Source organism: Mesoplodon bidens (assembly GCF_964165515.1).
Source record: "Mesoplodon bidens genome assembly, chromosome: 9".
Classification (NCBI taxonomy): domain Eukaryota; kingdom Metazoa; phylum Chordata; class Mammalia; order Artiodactyla; family Ziphiidae; genus Mesoplodon; species Mesoplodon bidens.
The window spans coordinates 77,423,604-77,440,992 of record NC_138166.1 but is presented as its reverse complement, the minus strand read 5'-3'; the positions used below and the strand labels follow the sequence as shown (position 1 = coordinate 77,440,992).

Sequence of the window (17,389 nt, the reverse complement as noted above, 5' to 3'; positions counted from 1 at the left end):
ATCATCCAAAATGAAAATAAATAAGGAAACAAAAGCTTTAAATGATACATTAAACAAGATGGACTTAATTGATATTTATAGGACATTCCATCCCAAAACAACAGAATACACATTTTTCTCAAGTGCTCATGGAACATTCTCCAGGATAGATCATATCTTGGGTCACAAATCAACCCTTGGTAAATTTAAGAAAATTGAAATGGTATCAAGTATCTTTTCCGACCACAATGCTATGAGACTAGATTTCAATTACAGGAAAAGAGCTGTAAAAAATACAAACACATGGAGGCTAAACAATACACTACTTAATAACGAAGTGATCACTGAAGAAATCAAAGAGGAAATGAAAAAATACCTAGAAACAAATGACAATGGAGACATGATGACCCAAAACCTATGGGATGCAGCAAAAGCAGTTCTAAGAGGGAAGTTTATAGCAATACAATCCCACCTTAAGAAACAGGAAACATCTCGAATAAACAACCTAACCTTGCACCTAAAGCAATTAGAGAAAGAAGAACAAAAACATCCCAAAGTTAGCAGAAGGAAAGAAATCATAAAAATCAGATCAGAAATAAATGAAAAAGAAATGAAGGAAACGATAGCAAAGATCAATAAAACTAAAAGCTGGTTCTTTGAGAAGATAAACAAAATTGATAAACCATTAGCCAGACTCATCAAGAAAAAAAGGGAGAAGACTCAAATCAATAGAATTAGAAATGAAAAAGGAGAAGTAACAACTGACACTGCAGAAATACAAAAGATCATGAGAGATTACTACAAGCAACTCTATGCCAATAAAATGGACAACCTGGAAGAAATGGACAAATTCTTAGAAATGCACAACCTGCCAAGACTGAATCAGGAAGAAATAGAAAATATGAACAGACCAATCACAAGCACTGAAATTGAAACTGTGATAAAAAATCTTCCAACAAACAAAAGCCCAGGACCAGATGGCTTCACAGGCGAATTCTATCAAGCATTTAGAGAAGAGCTAACACCTATCCTTCTGAAACTCTTCCAAAATATAGCAGAGGGAGGAACACTCCCAAACTCATTCTACGAGGCCACCATCACCTTGATACCAAAACCAGACAAGGATGTCACAAAGAAAGCAAACTACAGGCCAATATCACTGATGAACATAGATGCAAAAATCCTCAACAAAATACTAGCAAACAGAATCCACCAGCACATTAAAAGGATCATACACCATGATCAAGTGGGGTTTATTCCAGGAATGCAAGGATTCTTCAATATACGCAAATCAATCAACGTGATACACCATATTAACAAGTTGAAGGAGAAAAACCATATGATCATCTCAATAGATGCAGAGAAAGCTTTCGATAAAATTCAACACCCATTTATGATAAAAACCCTGCAGAAAGTAGGCATAGAGGGAACTTTCCTCAACATAATAAAGGCCATATATGACAAACCCACAGCCAGCATCGTCCTCAATGGTGAAAAACTGAAACCATTTCCACTAAGATCAGGAACAAGACAAGGTTGCCCACTCTCACCACTCTTATTCAACCTAGTTTTGGAAGTTTTAGCCACAGCAATCAGAGAAGAAAAGGAAATAAAAGGAATCCAAATCGGAAAAGAAGAAGTAAAGCTGTCACTGTTTGTAGATGACATGATACTATACATAGAGAATCCTAAAGATGCTCCCAGAAAACTACTAGAGCTAATCAATGAATTTGGTAAAGTTGCAGGATACAAAATTAATGCACAGAAATCTCTGGCATTCCTTTATACTAATGATGAAAAATCTGAAAGTGAAATCAAGGAAACACTCCCATTTACCATTGCAACAAAAAGAATAAAATATCTAGGAATAAACCTACCTAAGGAGACAAAAGACCTGTATGCAGAAAATTATAAGACACTGATGAAAGAAATTAAAGATGATACAAATAGATGGAGAGATGTACCATGTTCTTGGATTGGAAGCATCAACATTTTGAAAATGACTGTACTACCCAAAGCAATCTACAGATTCAAGGCAATCCCTATCAAACTACCACTGGCATTTTTCACAGAACTAGAACAAAAAATTTCACAATTTGTATGGAAACACAAAAGACCCCGAATAGCCAAAGCAATCTTGAGAACGAAAAATGGAGCTGGAGGAATCAGGCTCCCTGACTTCAGACTATACTACAAAGCTACAGTAATGAAGACAGTATGGTACTGGCACAAAAGCAGAAAGATAGATCAGTGGAACAGGATAGAAAGCCCATAGATAAACCCACGCACATATGGTCACCTTATCTTTGATAAAGGAGGCAGGAATGTACAGTGGAGATAGGACAGTCTCTTCAATAAGTGGTGCTGGGAAAACTGGATAGGGACATGTAAAGTATGAGATTAGATCACTCCCTAACACCATACACAAAAATAAGCTCAAAATGGATTAAAGACCTAAATGTAAGGCCAGACACTATCAAACTCTTAGAAGAAAACATAGGCAGAACACTGTATGACATAAATCACAGCAAGATCCTTTTTGACCCACCTCCTAGAGAAATGGAAATAAAAACAAAAATAAACACATGGGACCTAATGAAACTTAAAAGCTTTTGCACAGCAAAGGAAACCATAAACAAGACCAAAAGACAACCCTCAGAATTGGAGAAAATATTTGCAAATGAAGCAACTGACAAAGGATTAATCTCCAAAATTTATAAGCAGCTCATGCAGCTCAATAACAAAAAAACAAACAACCCAATCCAAAAATGGGCAGAAGACCTAAATAGACATTTCTCCACAGAAGATATACAGACTGCCAACAAACACATGAAAGGATGCTCAACATCTTTACTCATTAGAGAAATGCAAATCAAAACTACAATGAGATATCATCTCACACCAGTCAGAATGGCCATCATCAAAAAATCTAGAAACAATAAATGCTGGAGAGGGTGTGGAGAAAAGGGAACACTCTTGCACTGCTGGTGGGAATGTGAATTGGTACAGCCACTATGGAGAACGGTATGGAGGTTCCTTAAAAAACTACAAATAGAACTACCATATGACCCAGCAATCCCACTACTGGGTATATACCCTGAGAAAACCATAATTCAAAAAGAGACATGTACCAAAATGTTCATAGCAGCACTATTTGCAATAGCCCGGAGATGGAAACAACCTTAGTGTCCATCATCGGATGAATGGGTAAAGAAGATGTGGCACATATATACAATGGAATATTACTCAGCCATAAAAATAAATGAAATTGAGCTATTTGTAATGAGGTGGATGGACCTAGAGTCTGTCATACAGAGTGAAGTAAGTCAGAAAGAGAAAGACAAATACTGTATGCTGACACATATATATGGAATTTAAGAAAAAAAAATGTCATGAAGAACCTAGGGGTAAGACAGGAATAAAGACACAGACCTACTAGAGAATGGACTTGAGGATATGGGGAGGGGGAAGGGTAAGCTGTGACAAAGTGAAAGAGCGGCATGGACATATATACACTACCAAACGTAAGGTAGATAGCTAGTGGCAAGCAGCCGCATAGCACAGGGATATCAGCTCAGTGCTTTGTGACCGCCTGGAGTGGTGGGATAGGGAGGGCGGGAGGGAGACGCAAAAGGGAGGGGATATGGGAACATATGTATATGTATAACTGATTAAATTTGTTATAAAGCAAAAAAATAAAAATAAAAAAATAAAAAAAAATAAGTGTAATTGAAAAAATCAGATAAGAGACAGGATAAAAAAATATTATGATAAATAAGAAATAAGAATTACTTTAGTTGATCAAATAACAATATTGATGATTAATAATGATAATAATAATAATAATAAAGTGGTAAACAAGTTCCCTTTCTCATTAAGCCCAGGTATTAGGCTTTCTTAAATAGCTCCTTTCTTATTTTCTTGCATTATAAGGGACAGGCTTAAAATACAGTATAGTGGCTCACGCTTGTTACAATAGGTATAGCATGGTGCCTGAGATATGGATCTGCTCCTTTCCAGCTGTGTAGCTCAGACATTCTTGGAGCTTCCATTCCTCTGTCTAAAGAAGGCATATCAGTATCTGCCCCACAGATGGTTACAGAGGGTTAAAAGAGTAAGTAGATAAAGGGCTTGACACAGTGTCCAACACATGATAAGTAAAGAATTAATGTTACCACGTGTTATTATTTGAGGGTAATTTATCTATAATATAACCTTGTGGCATAAATCATGAAGCCCCAATCTATTTGTAAAACAAACACAAAATTACTACTAATCGTGTTTGATGACTATCTATATTCAACCTCTAACTTTAGCTAAATACTTGGGCATCAATAGGCTTTCTTTCCATATCAGCATGCCTCCAAAAAGAACAATATATATTGTGACAGTTTTATGTCAGTCTGAAAAACTGAGCACCTCAGTCAATTTTTCTCTCTGAATCAATTCATGGATATCTTGAGCAATATAGAAATAATACCTTAATATAACTTTTATAGATTTACAACACATATTCTTTTATAAAGCATTTGCATGACAACTCTGTGAGAAAAGAATGGCCACTATAATTGTTCCTATCTTACAAGTCTAGAAAAGAGGCACAAATGGACCAAGTACTTTTCCCAGAGTCATGTCACTATACTTAGTAGCTGGGTGGAACTAGAATTCAGGTCTCCTCATACAGGGACCACAGGATTCCTGACTTCCGCCTTCACTAGGTTGAAGGTTAGAATTCTTCTGACCTCTTAGGCTAGGATTCTTACCAGTACTTATGAGCCCACCCAGAAATGGATGAGGCAAGAGAGTCCTTCAAAAGGCCTTCTCAGTTAATGTGGCTGAATTACCTACTTTTGTCTATTTAGGGGTAAGTTAACCCTTTGATAAGCTACACATTTTCTTGCGAAATGACTATCAACACTGGGATTGTACTGCTGCTATGACTATGATATCATTTTTACCATTAGGTGGTGCTAAGAGAAGTTTAAAGAAAATCATCCCAAAAGTTATCGAAGCAGTGAATCACAGGATTTGAATGGGGTTTACCATATAATAGAGTCTATGCATCTCTCCCAGACAGAAGCACACCCAACCCATCATCAAAGAGTAAAGCATCTTCCAAAACAATCCCATTCATTCAGTTAATTATACTTCTGCCAAGATACGTAATCTTTCTAATCATAACTTCAACTACAGATGAAGGATTCTAAGATTCTATTTAGGGAAATGAATGTATTTCACTTTGTAGCTTGCTGCAAATCCCATTTTGGGTTTTTATCAATATATATTTCAACAGGATCTGTCAGACTGGAAGACACTAAATGTCTATCAAAATGTATCAGTCCTAATAAATCATATTATTAATTATTATGGTTACAATGAGAACTTCAAGAGACAAGTCACAACAAGCATCATCTTCCCACAAATAAATGTGTAATGTAACATACACTTTATGAAGTTGTGTGCCTTAGGGCTAATGCATCACTTTAGTGGGTTTTCATTTCCTAATATCAATGATATCTTGCAAATCAAAAGTCAGTTCACAGCCCTGGAGTTCCATGAAAATGAATGAACAAGCCATGAGCACTGCAAACCTACTAACACTGTTTTTCTTTCATAACACTTGTAATTTTGTTGTTGTTGTTCAGTATCTACCTCTACCACCAGAAGAGACTGGGTAAGAGATTTTCTTGAAGTTCAACATACTATATCCTCCAACACCAAAATCTCTGTCTCTCTCTGTCTGTCTCTCTCTGTCTCTGTATATATACAGAAAAAAATGAATCAAAAACATAGAATAGTTGTCTTTTGCTTATTGAGTTTACTCACAAAACAAGGCAAGTATGTAAGCTTCAGGATGAATTTTCACCACTTCAGCAGCTAAATTCTAGAACTTTTTTTTTTTTTTTTGCGATATGCGGGTCTCTCACTGTTGTGGCCTCTCCCGTTGCAGAGCACAGGCTCCAGACGCGCAGGCTTAGCGGCCATGCCTCACGGGCCCAGCTGCTCCACGGCATGCGGGATCTTCCCGGACCGGGGCACGAACCCGTGTCCCCTGCATCAGCATGCGGACTCTCAACCACTGTGCCACCAGGGAAGCCCAAATTCTAGAACTTGATTTCATTTTGCCCCCTTCTTAATCTAGCTCTTGTAATCCACAAATAAAGCAGCCCCTGATGGCTTAAAATAAAAAGTTTGGCCATTTCTGTAAGAGGTTTTTCATCTATTTTAAAGCAAGTTATGTTTTTGGGAGGCATCTTATCAAGATTTCAGATTCTCTGCTAGTATTTCTGTTGCAAATACAGTGGCTCAGGAAGAAGTGATATGGGGAAAATATCACAATCACTGCTTGGGCAATGTTTTTGTTGAGGAAAAGGCAAACAAATATGGTAGAGTTTATTTCAGAGGGCAACATATTGAGTCACGGAACGTATCTACACACAGCGAGGAATAAACTATTGATTTAATAGATGCAGGCTGGGCAAACAGGGTAAACAAATCCATTAAGTACAAGTATAGTTCACTGAGTTTTTATTACGTAATGCAAAGGGAACTCAGTTTTGTTGTTTAAAGTTGTTCATGTTTTAACAAGTTGTTTTGGTGCCATTTAGATGCAGTGCTACTCCACTATGTTTAGCACAGAAATAAGTAAATGGGGACTTGCTGGAAAGATTTGGACAACAAAAGTAAGTATCTCTCTTATCACCTCTTCCTCTATGGTCTGTTGAAAATCAGATTTAATCATCAGAATCACACACATTGTTGCAAGTGTGCTATGTGATCTTGCCCCTCATGTGTCCCAGTGTTTGGCCCAAGGTAACAAACTCCTGAAGTGAAATAAGTAAATATACCTACATGATGGCAGGAGGTACGCAAGTCATGCACCAGAAATGTAATGATTCACCAAACCAGTTCAAGTTTAAAAGGTCAGGGCCATTTAACCAAAGAGCAGAGGGATTAATCAGCTCCCTCAGCCAGCTGGTCTTTAGGACAACTTCCGGGATGTCAAGGAGCTGCCATTATGCTGCTTTCCATTACTGGAAAATGGATGTGTTGTCCCTTTCACACTGTCCTGATGCCCAAAGTGCAAAGTATAATGTCGTGAGCAACACCAGAGCAAGAAGCACCTTTGGGTCACTGAGCTCGATCTAGCTTCTCCCAAAGAAAAAGTGAGTCTCCCAAAGCTTCCACTGACCCTCATACCCCAGTGCTACCAGCCTCCACTGACCCTCCCTCCTGTCTTGCCACTGGCCGGGCAGGAAGCATGTCACAATATATATGCCAAGCACATCGACAAGTTTGCTTCTTAGTCTTAAGATATGTCAAATGGAAAGAAGAATTACGTAGTTTACGACTAACAGGCTATAATAAGCAGCAAATATTTTTTCCCATTTTCAAGGAAATGAAGCAAGGCGATGCTATCGTTTTCTCAAAGTCCACATTTGATTGTGTCCGTGATTAGTCCAGTTAGAGACTGAAGGCTCACAGGCAGAGTGATCAGTTTTATGGATAGGCCAGACTCAGTAGATGATTGCTGCATTTGCATGATTCAATAGTTTCCATGAAATTCTGACTGGTCTGCAATGGTGTCTAAAATTGTTATCCATAAAATTATTATTTTGGGTTGAAGTATATCGAATGAAAAGAAGGGTATACTTGAGAGAGGAAAGTAGAGCAGAATGAATTAATTTCTCATATTAGCTAGCTCTGGAGAGCAGAGAAAGGTATGAGAGCATGTGAGAACTGGGGTTCATGGTAGAAAGTAATAAAGAGAAGGAAACATGAATCTTCTCTTTCTTTAAAATGGATCATTTAGGCAGAATGATTCGTTCTACCTAAAGAATGCCATGGGCTTTATCATAAGCAATCAATAAATATTTATCAAAAACCTATAATAGGGCTTCCCTGGTGGCGCAGTGCTTGAGAGTCCGCCTGCCGATGCAGGGGACACGGGTTTGTGCCCCGGTCCGGGAAGGTCCCACATGCCGCGGAGCGGCTGGGCCTGTGAGCCATGGCCGCTGAGCCCGCGCATCCAGAGCCTGTGCTCTGCAACGGGAGAGGCCACAACAGTGAGAGGCCCGTGTACCGCAAAAACAAAAAAACAAAAAACAAAACCCTATAATAATAGACATCTATTGTTTTTATCTGTCTAGTATCTTTCTTCCTTTGGGGATCTGTTCTCCTCTCACCATATGGATCTGGTGAACTGCCAGTCACAGTTCTCTGCCTCTTTATTGGCTGTTATGGGCTGAATGGTATCCCCTCAAAATTCATGTTGAAGCCCTAACCGCCAGTACCTCAGAATGTGACTGTATTTGGAGACAACGTCTTTAAAGCGATGGTTAAGTTAAATGAGGTCATTAGGGTAAAGGCAGGAGAAGGAGCGGGCAGTAAGCCTGGTGTTGAAGGGACAGTGAAGGGAGGGACTTGGCTTGAGCAGAGAGTTAGGTTGGGGGACAATAGGAGACCAGGGAGAAATAGGGACCTCAGCCTGTGGCAGGCCGTGAATGCCACCCGGAGGAGTCTGGAGGAGTGAAGTGGTTAAGAAAGCAGACTCCAGACTCATACTGACTATGCGAAGATACCACTTGTTAGATGTGTGATACTGAAAATTTTACTTAATTTCTCTACACTTGAGATAAATAGGAATAATAATGATATCTCCCTCATGAAGACATTGTGAGGACTAAATGAATTAATATACATATGTATATATGTAAGTATATAGTTTTAAAACAAAATATATTATTAACATATATTTTACATAGATATTATACAAATAGGTAAAATATATACTAATATAAAATATATGTAATATATATATATTAGGATTACTCCTCTTTATTTTTGTTTTGTTTTTTTGTTTTGGTTTTTTTTGCAGTACGCGGGCCTCTCACTGCTGTGGCCTCTCCCGTTGCAGAGCACAGGCTCGGGATGCACAGGCCCAGCGGCCATGGCTCACAGCCCAGCCGCTCCGCAGCATGTGGGATCTTCCCAGACCGGGGCACGAACCCGTGTCCCCTGCATCGGCAGGCGGACTCTCAACCACTGCGCCACCAGGGAAGCCCACTCCTCTTTATTTTTAACTCAACAATATAGTGTGAATATTTTTCTATGCCAATAAATGTAGCTCTCCATCACTTTTTTTAAAGATTTTGTTGTTGATGTGGACCATTTTTAAAGTCTTTATTGAATTTGTTACAATATTCCTTCTGTTTTATGTTTTGGTTTTTCGGCCGCAAGGCATGTGGGATCTTAGCTCCCTGAGCAGGGACTGAACCCACACCCCCTGCATTGGAAGGCAAAGTCTTAACCAGTGGACCGTCAGGGAAGTCCCTCCATCACTTTTAATGTCTTCATAGATTTCCATGGATAAACATGCCATGATTTGCTCATACTTGAATTGCATAGTACTCTAGTATGTAAATATTGTTCATGAACAGGAAAAGTATGGAAAATTATGTAGTTTCACTAAATTTACATTTTTTCTTGCTTTTTGCATATCTATATTTTCTATTCTTTTCACATTGAATGTAGCTCACTAGCATCATAAAGGCATAATAAAAGGGAAAGGTAAAGAATTAAAAAATGCATGTTTGATAATTTTAAAATCTGATTTCTATTTTCTTTCTCATGGGTGGCCAAAAAACTTAACAGGATACAGGAAAGAAAGAGAACATTTCTATGAACTTTCATGCCTGAAAACAGAATCACGCTTAATAAACAGAATCCACCTCCACTGACCACTATTCATGCTCTCTAATGGCCAAATATGGCTGAGGGCCTTGGAGAAAGTAGCAGAATTAAGAGTACTGAAAGTGACATCTGAGATTCTAGGCTCAGAGGCATTGAAGGAGTGAAAAAGTCAGAAAGACAGTGATTATAAAGTGGTAAATTAGTTTAAAGTCTCAAAGATGGATGTAGTTGTCTGTGATGCAAGTTACTAATCAGCAAGGCTACACAGGCGGGAGGCAGAAGCTGCAGAGAAATGAAGGTCATGGATTTGATGAGATCAAAGAGCTGTGATGATGAAAGGGTCATTGGTGTGGACATCAAAACTGCTAAGAATGGTGGCAGATCTGAAGTCTCCAGAAGGAGTTAACCAAGGTGATGACTTCCTTATTGATATTCTGAATGATCAGGATGTTGAGAGATGAGCGTAAGGAGGACGGGCAGAGAGACACCAACAAATCCCTCCCAACTCCAGAGATTAAGGTTTTAGTAGAACACCCAGCTTCATTGTCCTTAGGGATTAACAAAGTTACCACTTTGTGAGTAAAATGGAAGGTGGAGTCACCAAGGGTTTAGAGAAATGTAAACGTGTGCTAAGAGGAAGGAGTGGAGAGAAGTATGGGAATAAAGAGGTAGAAGGAGAAGGGCCAGGCCACCAGATGGGATGTGAATCTCAGTGGTAACTGAATTTAACAGGGATGAGAAACATGAGGGAACTTCATGTTTCCAGCAATGCCACTCTGCTGAGGTATATCTGGGTGAGGCCACGTCATACCGCCTTGTACTTTCCTATGTCTCCAACTCCTCTTCTCTTCTTGGAGCCCAAATGGCTTATGTTAATGAGTCTATACATTTGATGACAAGCCAAATACTGAAAATGTGCAGGTTATTTGGTCTCTTAAGCTTCTGTATTTGTTACAAATTTTTTTTTTTTTTTGCGGTACGCGGGCCTCTCACTGCTGTGGCCTCTCCCGTTGTGGAGCACAGGCTCCGGACGCGCAGGCTCAGCGGCCATGGCTCACGGGTCCAGCCGCTCCGCAGCATGTGGGATCTTCCCGGACCGGGGCACGAACCCGCGTCCCCTGCATCGGCAGGCGGATTCTCAACCACTGCGCCACCAGGGAAGTCCTGTTACAAATTCTTTATGTCACATGCCAGGCTCTTGTAAACATTTGGGTGTGTGACTTCTGATCTAGTTAAAAATCCATCCCCAACTCGAGTCAGAGCATCAGATAGCTAGTTACCTGGGCCTCACTGTTTAGACCCTAGACAAACTGCCTAACAGACTTGTTTTATGTCTGAAAAAGATGGAGGAAAAGATCACTCTGGCTATAGTCTCGATAATGGACTGGATGAACTGAGTGGGAATTTGAATGCGCTTCCAGAAATTCTACCAGTTAGAAATTCACTGGGTTTGCAAGCTTCTTTTATAAAAATGCAAATACATCTAAGAGGCTTATGACTGGGGTGAGGGTGTAATTTAGTCTGAATTAGTTCCATCAACTTACTTGCTGCTATTACCTAGCTGAAGTCAGTCATACTAAAAACATGAGAGTTTTACTTGGGGAAAGAATGTTTTGCACAAAGGATATAATCATGTGTGAGACAGAGGTGGAAGACTCTGGAAAGATATAAGCATGAAGGAGCATTCAGAGGACACATAGAGGGGGTGTCAGCATTTGAGAGCACAGAGAATAAGCAAACTCTGGTCTTCTGTGAAAGTTTGCCTGATTGCCTCTTAGAGCTAAGTCCCCAATTTCCTTTAACACTGGGCATCTCATTTCTCACATTCTTGTTTGAAGGAGTACATTCCTTACAGCAGAGGAGAGGAAAAAATGAAATCAATAAAAATCCTCAAATGGTATTATTCGACAATTTCCACGTTGCTTTGTTTAAATTCAAGCTAGGCTATTTGATTCCCTGACGATACTTCACTGATATCATATGATAAACAGAATTGTTTAGACCTAGGCTTTTAAAAACAATCATCAGTTCCATGTGAGATAAAAGCTATTATTGGCCAATATTTAAAAATAAGTTCAATTATGTTCTTTAAAGATATATTTTATATTTGGTAGTAAATATCTATAATTTTTCAAAGTCTACACTTGTTTCGATACAACAGAATGTGTAAATTCTATTTATCATTTTCCTTTTCTTTTTTTATGTACTCACGTTACTAAAGAGATGAGGCCAGGGATCCTAAAATGTTCAAAATGCTATCTTTGAGTACGAGTCTGGGTACATTTCAAATTTCACGTAAAAGCCAGGGCTCAGAACTAAGATAAAACTACCAAAAGAATGAGTAATAGCCAAAACCTTGGCACACTCCTAACCAGGGATTCTTGGATATCATAAAGGAGAAAAAAAACAACAACCCAAGTAAAACAGTTTCCGTGATGTTTTGTTTTGTACTTATATTTCAAATATAGGGGAAAAAAACTTTTTATCAGAAAAACCAAACAATAAAAAGCAACAAAAACCATTAGCAAAAAGTTTGGGCCAACGAAAACACTTGATGTCAAACACCAAAGCATTAAATGGCAAGATAAAAATAAACCTTTGTGCTAGCCAGTAAAAATTCCATGGATTTGTGCCTTTCAATGTGAGTTCCAAGTCTAATGGCAGGTACACTCTGTGTGGTTGGGGAACGGAACAGACTGTCTCAGCCTTACACTCTGTCTTCAAACACTCCCAAATATATCTGGCCCAAACTCTGCTTGTCCTGCCACACTTGCAAGGTCCCACTCAGATGTATTAGGACGATTATCCCTCCTTTCATAGCATCCTTGTCTCTACCTAGTGCTCAAGATAAAGCCTGGGAGAGCGTGTCTGTGTGGGAAAAAGGCACGGTGGAATCATGAAATCTCACCGTTATTGATCACTGCCAAATGTCTTCTTTTTATAGATAAAAAATGGAAGCACAACCAGGCTTTAAATCTTGCTCTGAATTATACATTGTTTAAGCTTCAGAGCTAAAACCTGTCAGGTATTCTTCTCTGAAATGGTTAGGAGATACTTCTCCATGCATCTTTCACATTTTTGCATCGTTTGCAAACAGAGGCACTGACAATCTGTTCTATCTTTTCAAAGATATTTATGCAGCAGATAGCCTTGAAAGATAGAGATGGTGTCTCACTCCAGAGCAAAGAGAAGTTTTTGTCCAGTATAACAAAAATAATGTCTCTCTCTGAGGCAAAGGGCAGGCATACTCACTGACCATTAGGAGCATTCAAACTCCCTAAGGTCAGAGTTCTGCTCCTGAAATGCAAACCACTTAGTATACAAGTGTCACCTCCTAGCCCTCTTCACTTGCCCTGCGGGAGCTGGGATTCAGTGAACCAGTGTAAATGCTGATAATCTGTCTGCTGCTGTTGCTACAAACAATAAAGTCATTTGTCTCTGACCGAGGAGTCTCCTGTCTTCTGCCAGCTCCCATGAAACTGTGGCAGGCAGACTTGTGAGCTTGGAAGTAGGTGAAATCTCAGACTCTTCACAGTTTTTGACAGAAACATAAAACTGTAGTGATAATCAATCATATGAAGAGAGAAAATATTGAAAGGCCTGTTACTGGACTTTTCAAATCTAGGATCATCCAGTTACCATTTTGGAGGTACATAATACATATATATTGTAATATGCTTCATTCTTCCAATAAAATTATACACACACATACACATACCTGTAACTACACTTTATTTTTTTAATTAAATCTGTGAAATGGGTCTCACTCTACTCACTATATAGATTAAAAAACAAAAACAAAAACAAAAACCAACAAACCCCAAATTTAACTCACACAGCTAATAGGCGGTGGAGCTAAAATCTCTGGGTTCAAAATTTGTGTTTTGCCTGTCTCTAAATGAAACACAGCTCAAAACAGCATGGGCCACTTCAGCTTTAAATAAAATGGCTAAAGTATATAGTATTATGTTTAGTTTTACTATCTTTTTAATAATACTTTACTTTTTAAAATAACTTTAGGTACCAGCACGATGCTATCTAATCTGTATTCAATATTAAATATTCAGCATTCACAACAAATAACGTGTTTTTTAATCTTGTGAATACTGATTTTATAGTGTATACTGTATATTCATAGCCAGAGTCTCCAACATAAGCTACTGTTTATAAAGCTTATATCAGAAAACAATGTTGTAGACATATTGCTTTAAAGCTACACATCTAAGAAAATTATCTTCAGCTACAGAAAGATAACATTACAGGAGAAATAATTCGATTAAAAAGGCTATATATTCCATGAAATTACCTTGTTAGTCACAGAGATAAGTAGAAAATTACAAACTAGACAGAGTGGGGAAAGGACTACATGTGTCTGGAACTTATATATATTCTTGAGAAAAAAAAAATGTTTAAAGCAAAAAAGACAGAAAAAAAACTTTTTAATTTTATGGAAGCAAAATATAAACTCAGGTAAGAGTTGTTTAGGGAACTTTTTAAAACTGGTAATCCATTTCTGGCTACAAACAGGTTTTCATTATTATGATTCTATTCTGCTAACTCCAGTGCTAATCAATCATTTTGAAATGTAAACAGCAACAAAGAAAAACATACTTTAAAAGTATGTAAGTTCTGGTCAAAACATAAACAAATGTTTTTCAAATTGCCTTCATTAAAGGATTTCTAGATACTTATTAATAATGCATTAATGGTAATATTTTACTTGCTTCTCACAAAAACATTACTTTTTTTTTTATAAAATAAAAAACTATCCAGTTAAAGTTTACAAAAACAAAACAAAGAGATGAGGGAGTCAGTTACACCTGTCATATAAAATGATAACAGCAGAACCAGGTTTATACAGCTATTATTTATTTTAAACAAGTATCTTAAATTGAAAGATTAATTGCTGATTTATATTTATTTTATTTTAATCCTTGGTAAATGACAACAGAAGACTGTAGTCTTTATAATGGGATATGCCAATGTGGTTAATGTTTGATGTAGAAGCAGAAACCCCATGGAAAAGCTGATGGGTTAAGATACCAGTTTTCTGATTCAACTCAGACACAAATTAATTTTTAATTATATAGTGCAATACTTTCTAGAGGCATAACTATTAAACACTAAGTGGGCTTTAAACTAGAAATGTGAGGAACTCTTTCACTGATGGGTTTTCAAGTAGGCTATAATTTCATCTATGAAGACGCATATGCCATCTGATGTGTTCTTTCCACGCTGGGATTCTATGAGGAAGTGAGATGGTAATTTTTGTCTCAAATTTCTAAAGTTGTCAAGACAAATTGAGAGAACTTCAGAAAGAAGAAACAAAATTGTTACGATCGGAATCACTTAACATAAAGAAATACATTTTTTTAAAACCTCAAGTTTTATATAATTAAGAAGTACTATAATTGTTTTAAATATGAAGCAGCAATTATTTTGAAGACAAATACATAGGAAGAAAAGGAATATTCATCTGGAAAGTTAGAAGGCAAATCTAAAAGAAAGAATATCAATGTTTTGTGTTATTCCTTATTATCAAGGTCCTCCCATTGGCAAAACCTTGTGGATTCTGGAAGATTTGTGATAGTGGAATTGATAAAGGAGCTTAGTGTGCCGATCTGAGAGCTCCTTGGTTGGTATCTGCTGAGGAAGCCTATATATCTCACAGGTTTATGCATAAGGAAGCAAATGAAAGATTACCTGGAAATCTTCTAATTAGTTGACATAATCCTTCCTTTCTGCAAAGCTGATGTTGTATTTCTGGTAATATGTTTACCTGAAAGGAATAAAAAAGATTCTAGTGAGTTAGGCATTCTCTGCTAAAGCAAAGAAAATACAAACAGCCTACAGGGTACAGATGTGAAGCATTGTCTACACCATCCACTTCCTATTTTCAAATCTCTGTAAGTCACCATTAAAATCCAAAATAATAGAGTGGTTTATTTGATAACATAAAATAAAAACATGCCCTTAGAAATCTTCAAAATATTTGGGAATACTTGTTAAAACCTTGATATATTTCAAAGCCATGATATTTGCTAGAAAAAATAAGAAAATAATTTATGTCATTATGGCAAATAGAGTAACACTACTAACTTGATAGTTGCACATTTTGCTTTGGCAAAAAATAGTACTAAGCATTCCTCAAAGTCAACTACACTCCCAAGTTCCAAAGGCCCTCAATGATTTGAATCATGGACATCTAGTGGTAATTCAATGCTAAACCTGTTAGCATTTATAGTTTTCACTTCATACTGAAGGGTATTTATTGCTTTCGAGTATAAAACCCAGTCACCACAAAACTATATTTTAACAAAAATTTGTTCTTAGAAAGCTTCATAAATGTTGTCATAAATTCAGACATACCTTTTAATTTTTAAAGAAAAGATACAAGCAAGCTTAATTCCCTCCTCTTCTGAATTGACAGGTTAGCTATTCTCAGCTAAATCCCCCAAATAATGCCAAAGATGGTAATGCCTCGTTAAAACCAACAGAAAGAGTCAGTGTAAATCAGCTTGAAAATCAGATTCATTTTTGAGCAATTATTGATACTTTCAAATTAATTCACTCTACCCTAAAAACGTATTAGAGTTTCTTTACTGTGGCCGGCTGGCCGGACTGGATAAAAAGAACTCAGCTGCAGCTGGAGAAAAGAGAGGGAACTAGAGACATGGGTTGTAGTCCCACTTCTGGCATGTGACAAAATCAGAACCTTGAGCCCGTCCCTTTACTTCTTTTCAATTTCTCCATTTGTAAAATAGAGCCTTCGGTCTCTAAATACCACTTCCGTTCTAAGCTTTGATCAATTCAATAATTCAGTCATAAGCTGTAGTTTTTAAAAAAGGATTCATTTAAAGTGCTTTGAAACAGTTCATCATTTAAAAGTTCTCTAACCCTTGCAATCTTGCTAACTCTATCCGTTTATTCAGCAAACTGTAAACTTCAGCCCAGGTCATGCATAAATAAAGCCCAGGCTTCAGCAGAATCCGCTCTTGTGAATACGACAATTGAGAAAAGTGTATAGTACACTTTAGATTTTAGGGATGTCTACATTTCTCAAATTCAAAAGTGATCAATTTTAGAGTCTAAATGTAGGAGAAGAAGAAGGGCTTTCATAAAGTCCTGAAGTTTTCAGTTCAGCCTAAGACAAGCTGGAGGGAGGGACACAGCATGATTGCAAAGGTCTGGGGAACCCATCCTAGAGGCTTGGGGGTTTTGCTGTTATTGTTAACACACAAAGAACCTTTCTAAATTAGATTGTGAAAAGGTTTAAAAGTCAATAAACTTGAACTATTTTCCTCCACTTAAGGAAAAAAATCACTCAGTTGCTATTGACTAAATAGAATCTTTAACGATAGAAGGACCAAGAAAAAGCAGCAGCATTAGGTAAGTAGTAGTGAAGGCTGTGTATGGACACAGGTCCCATTGAAAACCTTCTCCCACTTCTTGAAGGGCTCAGAGTAAATGTGCCGGCCTTGCAGACGTTTAGAGCGTCCCTGGTATGCCGTCCTGACCTCTACAAACTGAAAGGACTAGCGGAGCCCTGGTTAAATGGATAACAGTAACTGAACTAACGGGCCACAAGAATGTGTGTAAATGCCGCACAGACAGAGTACAGCTTGCACAGATTTCAGATACAAGGGTAGTTGTTGTGTCATATCAGAGAGATGACTTTTCACGAGACCTTGGGTCACGACGATGAACTGACTCAGGG

The 17,389-nt window shown here is 37.8% G+C and overlaps 1 protein-coding gene across 3 annotated transcripts in view; it reads right to left on the bottom strand.

The window, feature by feature from the left end:
- Positions 1-17,389, bottom strand: part of CPED1 (cadherin like and PC-esterase domain containing 1) — a 320,724-nt gene that overhangs the window by 230,086 nt on the left and 73,249 nt on the right. For all 3 annotated transcript variants that reach the window (XM_081244675.1, XM_081244676.1, XM_081244677.1), the window contains exon 4: positions 15,376-15,451. In XM_081244675.1, the coding sequence (XP_081100801.1) occupies positions 15,376-15,451 (76 nt within the window). The remainder of the gene's footprint in view (positions 1-15,375; positions 15,452-17,389) is intronic.